The 15,826-nt window shown below is 29.0% G+C and overlaps 1 protein-coding gene across 1 annotated transcript; it reads left to right on the top strand.

Annotated features, from left to right (window-relative positions):
• The first annotated feature begins 7,774 nt into the window (after positions 1-7,774).
• On the top strand, positions 7,775-10,911 carry LOC109787750 (transcription termination factor MTERF5, chloroplastic). Its single transcript, XM_020346310.3, has 5 exons — positions 7,775-8,017; positions 8,886-8,935; positions 9,036-9,242; positions 9,328-10,428; positions 10,517-10,911. The coding sequence occupies exons 1-4, from the start codon at positions 7,944-7,946 to the stop codon at positions 10,410-10,412; spliced, it is 1,416 nt and encodes a 471-aa protein (XP_020201899.1). The 5' UTR covers positions 7,775-7,943; the 3' UTR covers positions 10,413-10,428; positions 10,517-10,911.
• Positions 10,912-15,826: the final 4,915 nt, after the last annotated feature.

The following is a 15,826-nucleotide window of genomic DNA, read 5'->3' on the forward strand; positions in this document are numbered from 1 at the left end:
CTCATCTAACTACTTAACTTTTAATTATTATGTTTATTTATTTACGTTATTATTTAGTGGGGTGTTTCTAACCTCATATATCTGTTTAACCTTTAATTACTATTACTTATTCTATGATTATTCTTATCTATAATAATTATTAATATATTCACATTTTATATTGTTTAATTATTTTATAATAATTGTCATTGTCATTTAATTAATTAGTGCTCTTAATATATTTTATTTAAATTTGTGTTATTTAATTAAAGCTTAAATAATGATAAATTCTTAAATCTATTTTGAGTAATTTTTTTATGATTAATATAATTTGTTAAAATGTCTTTTACTCATTTTAAAGATAATTAATACTCTATGGCCATAGATGATAAAGTTTGAATTATTTGTAGCTGGAGGTTTAACCTTGGGGATTTAAATGAGTAAGAAATGGAGGTGGAATATCTTTTGGTTGGTGTTATAATGATGCTCATTTATCCTGACTAGTCACTACAAGTATAATTCAAATTTTATTGTATCAAGAAAATCTAATATTTAATCTGTATAAATATATATTTATATATATATATATATGTTAAAATTTTATTTATAAATAATTATGTTTATTCGTTCGAATTATTGTATTTATTGGATATTGTTCTTACTCCTTTCTTTTCTTTGTTTTTTTTAATTAAATATATTATAAATAGATGGATCAACTTGAGATTCCAGATCATTTTGCTGTTATTATTACTGCTGTCCTACGTGGAAGGAAATTGGAATACGGAGGCTATTTGATGGATCTGTTATAACTTTACTTGTCAATCATATTATTTTAATTGTAATTTTCTTTCCGTTATGAATATATATATTGTATTTAAATAAGTAAGGAAAATGAATAATGTGTAAAATAATACGTTATTCTAAATATTTTAGAACGATATGTTATGTATTAAATTCACAAGATATTCTTTTCTTTACTTTTATTTTTATTAAATAAATATATAGATATTGTTAATGATATAATTGCGAAAATATTATAATTTTATATTGTATAATTTGGGTATTAGAATTAGGCGTTACACCTACTGCCAATAGGAGTGACTAATCTGCGCGCTACGTTGGAGGCACCTCAAAGAGTAGGATAGCTGGCCCCAAAATTAATGCGACTGCATACACAAGGCAGGATTCGAACTCTTTATCTTGCTTAAGCGTGAATCAACCCCTATTGCTGAACCACGCGCTTGGAGTTGCGATAAAAAAAAAATTGTTTAACACTGTTTTATATATGATATGTATAAACAGAGAAATAGAAAAAAGTAGAAAGAATGTGAAATAAATTAATTAATGCGATGAAAAATTCAAAAAAAATTGTGAAATGCATTAAAAAATTGTGGACCAACCGGAAATGCACCGACACTCTTCGGGTTCGGGTACTAGCTAGTCTGTCTTGTTCAAAATTAATATGATGGAAAAAAAAAATATATATATATATTATAACCTTCGTTGCTTATTTCTATATTTTATAAGTTTTAAATAAATCCCATCATAATATTTTTATTTATTTAAATTAAAAGCATCTCTTTATTTAAAAAAAATGAAAACGGTATTTTGATTAAAAAACTTAATATATCCGATGGATATGTTTTGTTTCTAGTTCCACCATGGGAGACTAGACTTGAATGCCGTAGCCTCCGCGTAAACTAGTACATTGACTAGTCATACTCATACATGCCTGTTAATATTCTTATATACTTTTAAAAATATTTCTTTACCCAAACATCTTCCCAATGTTTAAAACTTTAAATTAATAAAATTAATAAATCATTTTATTTAAAAAAATTTACAGATTTAAATAGTTGAATCTTTGAAAATGATTTGGAACTTTGTTTTAAAATGTATATCATTACTCATGATTATATACATCAAAGTTATATAAATATTCAATAATCATCACCAACTATATTCTGTCAACAAATTAAAAGCTTTCTAACTAGCTATAAATCCTATAATCAATAATCATAAATATATTTCCTTTTTTAAAAATAAAAAACATAAAAAATAATTAATTTTCTTAAAATAATTTGCAATGACTTCCTCTACACGTCCATTCCACTAAGTCAGCGAAGTAATTTGAGTTCCACTCGTAAAAGGAGAATGAAGCCTATTTTCATATAGAATTCAATTCCAAGAGTACATGATTTAAAATTAAAGTCGAATTCCAAACTCAACTACATATAAAGAAAATATTAGCAATCTATGACTCTGTTAAAAATAATATTTTTAATTAATTGTATAAAAGTATATAATCTTACAATTTATTTTACTCCTAAGAAAGAAATATATTTCTTTATTTTAAAAAAAATTATATATAAAATAAACTTTTTTTTGTATTTTTATTTAAAGAAAAAAAACTTGCATAATAATTTAAGTTAACAAATGACAAATCAATAAACTTTCATGATAACATTAAAGATAAAATTTTTATTTAATTAATATTATTAGTTATTGTATTTATTTTTTATATTTTATAAAAAAATAATAACTTTCACATTTTATATGCTTTTATCTATAAAAAAATATTTTTGCGTAAAAATTTGAGTTGACAAATGACTAATTATCAAACTCCCACAATCAAATAATGTTAAAGATAAAAAAATTATTCAATTGACAGTATTAATTGTGGCATAATAAAATAAATTTTTAAAAGAAAATAATTTCTATTTCACCTCATATGTCAAAATTCATTATAATAAACAATAAATTTTATAAATTTTTATTATTTAAGTGATATTAATGATAGAATTGCTACTTAATTAATTAAATAATTATCCAATTTAAAATGCCGGATTCTATAATTAATATTACATATTGATAACACAAAGCTTTGGACTTTATTACACTTTTGCAAAAATAAATTGATAAATAAAAAAGTTAAAAGTTTTTTAAACATAACAATATCACTTAATTCTTCGTATATTGTGATCCGAAGTTATAATACTCTAAATAATTATTATTTAATTTTATCTAATATTTTTTTAAAGAATACGAAATTGAAAGCAATGTGCAAATAAACGGACTTGCATCTCCATTTTGTTTTATATCACAAAAAGGAAAAAATAAATAAATACAATCACATGGGAGAATGAAACAACCGACATCTAACGTCAAGTATCGATTAAAAAAATAAATAAAAGAATGAATAAAACAAAATAAAATAAAATGAAAAATTTTGAAATGCGCACAAATGGCAAGATCACCTACAACGTTGCAGCACAATTGTACGTACTACCTCCGTTTGGTGACCAATGATAAGTAATTCTAAATAGCAATCCAAAGGTAATTTGGCACAAGTATGTAAAATGATAGTAGATAGAAGGTGTTCCTTCTTTTTAAGCCAACCACTTCTTATCCAATATTTTTTTTTTTAATTGCTCCTTAATTATTCTCTCTTTTGAAAAGTAAATCATGCCATTATTTTAACTTATTTTTCTTCTTTTTATTTTTAATTTCTAGTGACATTATCTCTTCTCACAAATAACAACAAAATAAAATATTTATACTTTTTTTTAAAAACAATGTCGTTTCTAAGTTTCTTTGGAAACCATATAACTAAATATCAAAGTGTTTTCCAAGTCTTATTAGAACTTTGTCCAACTAGTGACAATTATGTTATGCTAAGTTGACCATAGGATTACAATGTATTATCTAATTACAACCAAAATCTAGTAATAGCTATCATAACAATTTTGATATGCCAATTTGTAATTAAATAAGACATATCTAATAGACTCTTCTAATCGACAGAAAACACAAGTTATTGAAACTTCTTGTTGAAAGATGTTTTAGTTGGTAAAGTTTACACTTGTCGGTGGCCTATTTTTGAGTGTCCTCCATACAAAAATGTCACATTTGATGGTGCCTTGAGTTTTCATACCCTAGACAAAAGATTTGGTAAGTCTTATGGGTTCGTTACCAAATATGAATATGTTGTCTTTACTGAGAACTCATTGAATGGTGATGATGATAGTTTCAACAAGATTTTATCTTGCATGTCGTCTTCCAATTCCACTAGTGAATAACTTTGAGATTTTGGCAAGTGTATCAAGTATGCTATAGTATAAATCGAAGTAGGAGTGTTGTATCTATAGGGACTTGGAAGATATTTTGTAATTTTTATTATCCTAATTAAAACTTGTAAAAGAAAGATTTACTTGTACATAAGTTTGTTGTTTTGTAATTGAACATTAAACAAGTACAAAAATGCAAGTATAAATTTGAGAAGAAGATAGTGAGAGTAATTGTCGGGATTGAATTTCAACTATTCTTATAAGATTATCTACATGTGATTCCCATCACTTAGTGTTATTGAATTCTCAAATTTATTCCAAATCAATTGTCTTTGAAAATTTTAAGGATCCTAATTTAATAAACGATTCTTCAGTTTACTAAATCAGAGTCCTTGTATTAAACTCAAGAATTTGATCAACTAACTTTAAATCTATTCCTAGTCTTTATAATCATTAGGTGACTTGATTCAAACTAGATTTAGAAATTATTTTTCAATCAAAGTCTAAATCTCAAATCAAAATAAGAATGATCAATTCACTTTAAGCATTAAGAATAGAAGCAAGTCACTAGCAAATAATAACATGATATCATATATATAAATAAAAAAGATTACAAAAGAGTTTGATAGATTACATTCAATCTCAACAAGGAGGAAGATTAGCTGCTCATGGTGATGAGAATAATCTCCATTTATAATGAAAACATAGATAAGAGAGGATGAACCTAAGATCTTTTATCCCTAAAGGTCTTGAAGCTTTCTCCCTTCTTTAGTTCTATATTCTCTCCATCTCTGATTAATTGATCCTTATTCTCTCTCCATTTCCCTTTTATATATCCAGAAAAATGAAATAGACTATCTTGTAAGTGGACAATCTGATTAGTTGTTTCCATTTGTTTGAGAGGATTTTGAATTCTTTATGGTGAAGAAAACTCAATCTATTGACCCCTTTGTAGTACGCTAAGCTCTTTTTAGTTCTAGATTTTCTTATCAAATTTGCTCATCCTTTTTAAATTGCTAAGCGATTTTCCTGCTAATGCACTTCTTTGCTCTCTAGCTCAAATCGTCTCATCCTTTTTGATTTGGTTGAGCCAAATCTTGGCATAGGCTCTCTTTCTATATTTTTTTTCCCAATCTATTGAGTAAATTTTGAATGGTTGAAAGGTTTTCATAATTTTTGGAGGCCTTGGAACTTGATCAATTTTTCAATAAAATAAGGTTCTTTAGTTCATAAAAATCATCTAGTCTTCAAAACTATCTACTTTAAACATCCTTTTGATTTTCCCAATATTTTAGAGATTACAATTATATTTTCTTTTAAAACCAGTTAAATAAGTGTCAAAAGAGTTAAATCATTTAAGTAAAATCGACACTTATCAATAATTGACATAAAATTGTCAAATAACTAAAGTTTCTATTGGAATTATGCCTTTTTCCACTCTAACTTTCACTTTCGCATCTCATCTATCTTGTCCTCATGTCTCTTAGTGCACCCTCTTTTGGAAGTGAATTTGAATATAGCCTCTCATATTTTTTTCCCAAGCTCGCTCCACCCACTCAAACATCATGCCAAAATCTCACCACCCCATCATTCTCTAACTCTCAACAAGAATTATCATCTATTAATGTAAATGTATAATATAAATATATTATTTTATTAGCATAATGGTAGATAAGAGATGTCACCTATCAACTATTGAATAAATAGTCAATGACATATTAAAAATTTTCAAACTAAAACACTCACTACTACAATTTGAATAATCTAAGTCACTTAATTTAAGATAGTTTACTAAAAAATGATGTAGAATAAGATGCGGTAACATTTTTGTAAATAAAAGGAACATAATCTATACGGTTTAGACAACTTGCGTAGTAGAATAGCTTAAACGAACTTATCTACGATGGTTTTATTGAAAAATTGACTTAAATGATAAATGATCTACGACGATTTTTGTATAAAACTTGCTTATATAAAAACCCACAATTAAGCCGCACACGTTCCCTCTCAATTCATGCGCACCCTTCAATCTCCCACTTAAATGATGTAATTTTTTTTTACCTTTTCATAATAAAACTTGCTTATATTGGTCGTTTGTGAATCGCATGTCATGTTTCTAGATTTGTAACTTGTGTGATTTTTTGCTGATTTTTTTGGATTTCATTTTTATGTATTTCTGTAGGAAGTTGACATCTCCATTTTTATGGATGGTGTCTAAGTCTTATTGTTTGAAGTTGCAAATTTCCTTCATACACCCAACTTAAATATTAAAAAGATTAGGATTTTTCTGTAAGTAATGGTGAGCACCTCTTCAATTATTTGCTAGATAGCACTTCTATAATATAAATTTAATTTTTAATGTAAATAAAATAAAATAAAATAAGATTTTATTTTATTTTATTTGCTAGATGGCACTTCTATTATATAAATTTATAATATAAGTTGAGCACCTCTTCAACTTAAATAGTACTATTATGTATAATATAAATATAAATATATAAGTAATGTTATTAATGTATTATTTTATAATATAAATTTAATTTTTACATATTATCGATGTAAAATTTTTATTTGAATAAAATTTTCATAAATAGTTGTAAAAAATGATTATTTTTATACACTTAAATTAAAACTAATTTTTAAAATTTTGAAAAATTACTTTTAACTTATACGTAAATTATTTTTATTTAATTAAATATATATTTCCCTTTTTCTTATAAACTAATAAGTAATTCGTGCATATGCATGAGTGTTTTCTTTTCGTGATTACTTGTGAAATAAACATTGTTTAAACAATTCTATATTAAATCAAAATAAAACAATAAAATGAAAATGTGTAAAAAGAAAAAAAAATACAATGCCATTTTTCTATTAAACATAAATAAAATTCATATTTATGAGTTATTGTAATATCACAAAAATTGATCATTCTACCTTTAGTCAAAATTATTTAATTTAAGAATATATAATATCATACAAAATGTAAGCACCATACTCTATGTAATTAAGCAAATGAGTTGTAAAAGTCTCTTCACAAAACAATTGAAAGAATTCTAACACAAATAATATTACATTCCTTAATTAACTATTTCAAAACTTACACCATGAAAAAATATATTTAAAAATAAGAAAAGTGAAGCAGTTGTACATAATAATTGAACTTCTATAAAAAATCTTTTTTTTTAGACATGCATTTTTGCTACAGATAAAATAAATCACTTATGCAAAATTATGTGATAGATAAGTAATTTATTTGAATTTGTTATAGTGTGATTATACATTAGTGCACAACTAAAGATAGCATAGAGTAATTCAAGAACTTAGAAATATTTATAAAATTATGTAAGAAAATAATGTTTAAAATTCAAAATTTGTAATTATTTTGTTAATTTAATTTGTGAAATAATAAAATAATTCAATTATTTTATAACTACATTGTAAATAAAATAAATCTTATTAATTTTATATCTTTGGTTATACAATCCTAGTTATTATTTAAAGAGACAACATGATTATATTTTAAAAAGTGTTAAATTATTTTGCAAATTTAAAAAGGATCATTCATTATTTATCCACAAGTCTAATAGTATTAAATATAAAAAATGTATTAAGAATAATCAAGTCTTGCATAGATTAAAGATAAAACAATTAAAAAATATATAAGTAATTCCCCTTATAAATGATTTTGGTGGAGTTACATAGAATCAAATTTAAAACATGAGTGAATGTGTTATTTGCAGCATCTAAGATTAAGAATTAAAAACATCATCCAAAAATGAATCACATGAGTATATGTGTTATTTGCAGCATCTACCGTACCTTATCTCCCGTTGATTCTGTCCACTGTCTGTTGTTCGCAGTGATACATCAAACCTTTCTTTTACATTCACTACCGAGATGAACACTGTCTCCTCAATTCAACCACCTCACCATTTCCATTGCACAACATTCTTCTCTTACACTACCACAAGGTACCCTTTTTCTTCACTCTTTCCACACAGAGGGATTTTCTTGCATGCCCAGTATCCATATTTCTCTGTCAATTTCAAAATCCCAAGAGTGAGGAGGAAACTCATGTGGGGTGTATTTGAATAGGAGGTTAGGTATCTGGGTCCAAACCGTTTGCCATAAGCTAAATTATAAGTCTCTAAGAGCGGGTTTTGGTAAAATACCCGTTTAATAAGTTCATTCACAAGTTTGGTTACTTACATTACATAAGTTAAAAGGAAAGTAATGTTATCGCCTTTTACAATTCCTCCAACAAATATCAAAGTATTAGATTAAAAGAAATAATAAGTGCATTTAATGTATTAAAAACATAAAAAAAATAGAGTAAATTACGGTGACACGTATAGTGTTTTTTTCACAAATTTCACGCATACTCGAGCCTTACATGAATACATAATGTAATGTGTTTCTTAGGCATCATGTGAACTTCGTAGAAAAGAAATCACATGGGTGTCAATGTAATTTGCTCTAAAAAGATATTCAATACCTTTTATATTTGGTGTGAAATCTTATTAAAAAAGATGTTTAAAAGACAAACCATATTATAAGTTCAAATAAGCTCTTGGAAATGCCCTTAGGTGCGTTGGAATAGCTTTTATTCAGGGGACTTATCTTGTTGCATAATCATTTGTGCAAGTGTTTTAGAGAACTTATGGGAATAACTTACGATAGTTCATGAGCTTTTTTCAGTTTATTTCAGTAAGCCCTCTAGAATAACTTACAACTTTGCGGATGCAAGGATTTCCATTCTCTTTTCATCCATTTTTCATTTTCTTCTTTCTGATATTATAGAAACTTGAACTTTTTGCCCTTATGAATATTTTACATCAGGACTCAACTTTCTTTTCCTGCAAAGGTCTTCTTTTGCCAGGCAAAATCTGGTTAGCATTTTCATTTTTATTTTTTATTTTTAGATGTTGCAAATTTGCAATTGATATTCTAATGAGCATAGAGATTTCATGGAGGTGCTTTTTTACTCAGGCATAGATGGATCATTGAATTTAAAAGTGGTGTCTCCCACTCTGTTAGCAGCAGAAAGGGAAGAAGCCAAGGCTGTATTGACCTTGTTTTTGAAGAAACATGGTTTGAGCAATGCGGTTGCTGCTAGAACCATCAATAAATCAGATCTTTTTATTGATCACCTTGTCTCAAAGCTTCATTCTAAACACAAATCTTGGTATCTTGCAGGTTCTGTCACAACAATTAGTTACTCTATTTTGTAACTTTCTTCCATGTTGCATCCTGCTAATCACAGTTTCATTGACATAAGCAGGGAGGGAGCTTACAACTCTGGAGATCAGGAACGCCCTTATCCCGTATCTTGAATCTCTTTTTGAAGAGCATGGAGACTTTCTAGTGGATGTTGTGGAAAACTATCCAAATCCACCTATTAAGGATAAATCAGATGTACCAATTCCTCCTTCTAGTCCAGTGTTAGACTCTAAGAAGCTAAAAGCGGTGTCTCGGGTGAGTGAGATAGACCTGGACAGTGGCAATCTTCGCCCTCATATTGTCTATCTCATGGAACTTGGTATGGATATTGAGCAGATTAGGAGTATCACGCGACGATTCCCATCTTTTGCATACTATAGCTTGGAGGGTAAAGTTAAGCCAGTGGTTGAGTTTTTTCTTGAACTTGGAGTGCCAATAGAGAACATTCCCACTATCCTCACTAAAAGGCCTCAATTATGTGGAATCAGTCTATCTGAGAATCTTAAACCCACCATGAAGTTCTTAGAATCTTTGGGCGTTGACAAGAAGCAATGGCCGAAGGTGATCTATCGTTTCCCCGCCCTACTAACTTATAGCAGGCAGAAAGTGATGGAAAGCATAGATTTTCTCCATGAATTGGGCCTCTCAGAAGAGAGTATAGGTAAGATTTTAACTCGCTGCCCCAATATTGTGAGTTACAGTGTAGAGGACAATCTTCGACCAACAGCTAACTACTTCCGTTCTTTGGGGGTTGATGTTGGCATTCTTCTATTCAGATGCCCACAGAATTTTGGTCTTAGCATTGAGACCAACCTAAAGCCTGTAACAGAGTTCTTCTTGGAGAGGGGATACACTTTGGAAGAAATTGGGACCATGATTTCAAGATATGGAGCCTTGTACACTTTCAGCTTGACGGAAAATTTGATTCCAAAATGGGATTTCTTTTTGACCACAGGTTACCCAAAATCTGAGCTGGTTAAGTTCCCTCAGTATTTTGGATACAGTTTAGAGGAAAGGATTAAACCTAGGTTTGCAATTGTGAAAAAATCTGGAGTAAAGTTACTTTTGAACCAGGTTCTTTCACTGTCAAGCAGCAACTTTGACGAGGCCTTGAAAAAGAAAATGAAGAAAATGCAACATGGTTAGGATTCTAGTTAGTTAGGTAATGAAAATTGGGATTTTCAGGCACTGTTTCAGGTTATAAGATGCCTATTGCTAAACTTCATGATTGTTTTGTTTTGTTTTTTCAGGGATTCAATAGCACGATGACTGAGAATTTATGTGAAGTGAAAAGTTGCAGCTAACATGGTCAATCAATAGCTAGCTCTGAAACCAAAATGCAGCTCATGCCCATGAACTTAAGCATTAAGATATATTGGAGTGATTTTGAGCATGGTAGCTCCTGAAACAAAATATTTTCACCGGGTATTTTTGACATGAAAGACCCTGGTTAGCTCTACTTGCTGCTTTATAATGTATATGTGATTGTTTTTATCTCCATACATTAATAGGAGTGCTTGCTGTGTATATCTTAGTAAAATAGGTGATTAGGACATGGATGAGGTGAGATTAAGCCAAAATTTGCCAATTATTGATTTAACCAAGGTGATAACTCTATTTAAATCATCACATTCTGATCTGGAAATCTGTATTTCCTTTGCATTTCCGTGAACCATGCATATACAAACATACACACAGAACAATGTGTAGGCTATACTATAGTTTGAGTTTGAGAAAGTTAATTTTAACTGTTTAATCTTAAATAGATGGTTAACATTATTTACAAGTAAAATCAATCAATTATTTATATATGATTATATGATTAAGATTAGTTAAGCCTTAGTTTTTTTGTTTTTTGTTTTCTTGATAGTTAGTTTGTTTAGGGTTGAAGTATTAGTATCCAAAGACAAAATGTTCAAGGAATAGTGACTGTTCCCTTCAGAAAAACCATTCCCAACTAATTAACTATAATAACTGTCCTAACTAATTATCCTAACTCTACAACGTATCCATTTGCTTGTGAACTCACCTCCCCTGCCATTTAGCCAATGTTAGAGGCTTAGAAGGAAAAGTTGATTTCATTCTATGATGTCTGTTTTTGTTATTTGTTTATGTAATTGACAACGATCGCCTTTCATTCTCCATTTGAATTATAAGTTTGGAATTTTTCAGGGACTTGTAGTTGTAGTCATTTTTTGGGATACATAAAGTCCGTTTGGATACAAACTTAGAAATTCTTTTGAGAATTTTTCTAAAAACTATTCATTATTTTCAGTAAATAAGCTTTCAAAAGCATTTCTGACTTGTATCCAAACAAGCTTATAGTGTAATTTGTTCACTTGACAGCCACCAAGACAATGATGACGCAAAGTATCTAATGTGTCCTCTTGTAGATGTAACTTGTTCTATGAAGCACCGATATTTCAATTTATTTCACATATTCGTATTCGATACGTATCCAACACGATATTCTTAGATACTTCACCGATACGTGTCAATGAAGTATCCTAACCTTTAAAAATATTATAAAAAATTTATTCAATTTCAATACTTTCAAATACTACATTGATACTTATTAGTGATAGTAGTGATAAAGTATTCAAATTTTTTTAAAATATCCATTACAACTAAATAAGATATATAAACATGTTTAATATCGAAATATTGGTCATTGATGAATTGTAAATGAAAATTGTCTTCTATATAGATAATTTTAAGAAAGGAATGAAATTGGTAATATTATTTCTATTTGTAAATAATAAAAAGTAATTTATGATGAAATGATTTATAATTTATTTATTTTTAGTAATGTACAATAAGTATGTTTTTAATTTGGATTTGCAAAATAACAATTATATATTTAATGTATATGAATTTTGATCAAAATTACAAGTACACATTTATTATATTATATGAACATTGATACATATGATAACACGTATCTTACAAGTGTCGTATCTTATATATTTTTAAATAATTATATCATTGTATCGGATACGACACGTATCCGATACACATATCGTATCGGTGCATCATAGAACTTGCTGCATTAAATCTGCATGCTTTTGTATATCCGATATTTGCAACACAGAAAAACTGCATTAATCTAAGTGTCTCAAAACTTTTGTTCACATATTAAAACTTGCATATGTAGCAACATCAAAACGTATGTGTTGTTCGATTTGTCGCAAAAAATTCTGAATCTTTTTCTAGGCAGACTTAATTTGTTGTTCAAATCATAACTAAATTGTTCAAAATTTTGCTGCATCTTTTTTCGCAACTTGCGAATCAACTCTTTGAGAATAATATTTCATTGGAAGACAAGTTAAATTGGGTCAATTAAAATGCCAGTTAGAAACATTATGTTTCCTTCAATATAGTTTGTATACTGGTTAAAACAACTCGCCAATTAGTGTTAGCAGTTTGAATCCAACATAATAAATTCAAACGCATAAGAACTGTCCTTATGTAGACAATTGATCATGAAAAAATAAATGCAACCCAAATAAGCATCAACCAGACCAGTCAAATTTAGCATTTCTTATGTTGGATTCTATCTATCATTGGAGTAAACAAATAGAATATCGAAACTTTTATGGAAGACTTGAATTGTTTGACAATAGTTTGTATGCTGAATTTTATCTATTTTTTTCAACTCTATTACGTTAATATTTGAAATTGATCTGGGAATTTGGAGTTTGAAAATTGTGGTATTTATCTTCTGTTTTTTGGTGGATTTTAATTTTTAAATTAGAGAATCCTCATTTAATGTGGAAAACTTGTATTTATTCATCTCCACCGAGATGCTCTCTTGCGATGGGAAAGCATTGAAACCCAACTCTATTGGTAGGGATATGGGGAACTAATGAATTTGATTAATATAGAAATATGGAGGCAAATACCCCCTAAGAAAACAACTAAGACAGGGGAAAGGAAAAATGCTAATCGCTTGAGTATACCACTAAAAATGATAAGGGAACAACTCTAGAAAAGTACCACCACTACAACTTGGTAAGAAATAAAAAAGTAAGAGAAACTTTTCCATGAGGGATGAACCAATCCAATCAAGGGCCCAAGTTCAACTTGATAAGGGGGGAGATAATGTCTATACAGCCTCTAATCAACTTTAGGTAGACTGATGGAAACCCAAAAATGGGTGGATATAATTATTTCAAATAAAAAATAGAGATTGACAGATTAATCTACTACCTCCCTTTCCTAGAACACAAGTTTTGATTACAAACCAATAAAATTTCTTCAATTATTCCCCTTTCTCAAGCTACTCTGTATCTATTATCATCTCCTTCAACTAACTTTCTAAAATTGATAAAAGAAGATAAATTGTAAAGATAAGTTATGATAACAAAATTCAGATTACAATTCAAATGATAAATCCTAAAGATAAGTTGTGAAAATAAATTCAAATAACATAATCCTAAAGATAAACTATGATAACATAATTCAAATGACATAATCGTAAACTAGATTTGCTACTTTGAATAGTGTTTTATCATTGTCCTCTCCTATGATATCAACCTTGTCCTCAAGGTTAAAATCATCAATGGACCTCTTCTAGTAGTGTATTCACATTCTCCTATTCTTCCTCCTTGTTGCTCTTTACCAACTCGATCTCTCCTTCTCCATTGATAACTTCGTCTTCAGCAAGCAAGGTGAGTTTGAATTGTTTGTTTGGACATTGATGCATAAGATAATATCTTTGACCGCAACGATAACACAACCCCTTATTCCTCCTGTCAAACAATTTTGCAAAAGATAGGTTGTGAGTTCTGCTACTCCTCACATCTCCCAAGTGCCTGTTATTTTCAACATCTAACCCTGACTCATGTGCCTTGGGTTCAAGTTTCGAATTTTGGGGATTTATTCCTATGATCAAAGGTGGGATGAAAAGAGGAAGAAAACGAAGTCTCAAATTTACGGTAATTCAGTTCAACATTGACAATCAGTTTTAGACCAAAGCCTTTCACCTTACTATCTACCTCCCCATATAGAGTACACTTCATATCTCGAGCTAAAGAGATAGCCTTGTTAATTGTCTTAGAGTGGTGAAAAGATGCACCCATTGTCTAATTTGACTCCCTCTATTTTCTTTTCATAGTCGTTTTGTTAGTATTTTGTTATTTTTTTTCATTGTCACTTTTATAAAACTAATAACTTATTAATTTTCTTTTTCATTTTTATTCTTAATAATTGATGTATATTTACTGAACAATGTGTCTATTTATTTTTTAATATATTTATTTCTTCTCCAACCACCTAAAGGGTATAACAGGAAAATAAATAATAAATACTTTAAAAAATTAAAATATCAATCATTTTCTTAATTTTTGTGCATAACCTTAAACGACAATGAAAAAAAAACCGGAAGGAATAAGATTTAACTCATGCATGAAATATACGATGGCTTGTGGTACAACTAAACATGGGACTTGGGAAGACAAAAATTCAAACTCTTCAATAAGTTGTGCAACAAAATGCCCCTGTATAAGTGTAGTTAGTTGTTCGTATGGATTACTAGTATTTATGTCCCCAAAGCGCTCCAACAATGCCTCCTTTAACTTCTCCTAGGAAAGCCCAGGAAAACCAATGAATGACATGTCCTTCCATCAACAATTGAGCAAGAGGAATTTTCGTCTCTAATGGGGTACCCTGCACATGAAAATACATTTCTACTCGAAAAATCTAGCCACATGGGTCTATACCATCAAAGGAAGGCAATTCAACTTTCCTTGTTGTAAGTTGATAGTCATTAGGAACACCTAAGGGAGGAGGGGCCACGTCAGCCTTGTGGGGCTAATTACTTGTGTTTTGTTTTAACCACCCAATGATCATGGAGCAGAACTTGCATTTTCACGACGTTCAACCTCATTTGCTTTTGCTTCTTTGATGAAAGATTGTTGGAGATCAGCAACCAAGGACTGCATCACGTGAAATTCAGCTTCTAGAATTGTGACTTTAGAGTCCTATGCAATGATCTTAAACCATCGTGAGCTATCTGGAAGGTCGAACCAATGATGGAAACCCAAAAAGGGGTGGGTATTATTATTTTAAATAAAAAATAGAGATCTATGGCCTCCCTTTCCTAGAGCACCAAATCTGATTACAATCCAACAATATTTCTCCAATCATCCCCCTCTCAAGCTACTCTGCATTTATTGTCATCTTCCTCAACTAACTCTCTAAAATTGGAAAAAAAAACAAAAAAAAAAAGATCAATCTTAAAGATAGGCTATGATAACAAAACATAATCCTAAACTCAATCCTAAAGATAAGCTATGATAACAAAATTAAAATGATAAATCCTAAAGATAAGTTGTGAAAATAAATTCAAATAACATAATCCTAAAGATAGAATATGATAACATAATTCAAATGACATAATCATAAACTAGATTTGGTACTTTGAATTGGATTTAGTCATAGATATGGAACAATTGTAAGTTTTATTAGTTGGGCAACAAGAACACGATTACATGGTTTTCCATTTACACATAGAGAGAAATGGAGGGCAATAGAGGCAAAATCTATCAAAATCCAACATT

This window comes from Cajanus cajan, chromosome 1, assembly GCF_000230855.2.
Source record: "Cajanus cajan strain Asha chromosome 1, NIPB_CcT2T_4, whole genome shotgun sequence".
Classification (NCBI taxonomy): domain Eukaryota; kingdom Viridiplantae; phylum Streptophyta; class Magnoliopsida; order Fabales; family Fabaceae; genus Cajanus; species Cajanus cajan.

What these genes read in the sequence shown, in the direction of transcription:
- LOC109787750 (XM_020346310.3), top strand. Translation starts at nt 7,944, where the DNA reads ATGAACACTGTCTCCTCAATTCAACCACCTCACCATTTCCATTGCACA. An exon ending in TTCTCTTACACTACCACAAG is followed by an intron (nt 8,018 to 8,885) that starts GTACCCTTTTTC and finishes ATTTTACATCAG; the next exon opens with GACTCAACTTTCTTTTCCTG. An exon ending in CTTTTGCCAGGCAAAATCTG is followed by an intron (nt 8,936 to 9,035) that starts GTTAGCATTTTC and finishes TTTTTTACTCAG; the next exon opens with GCATAGATGGATCATTGAAT.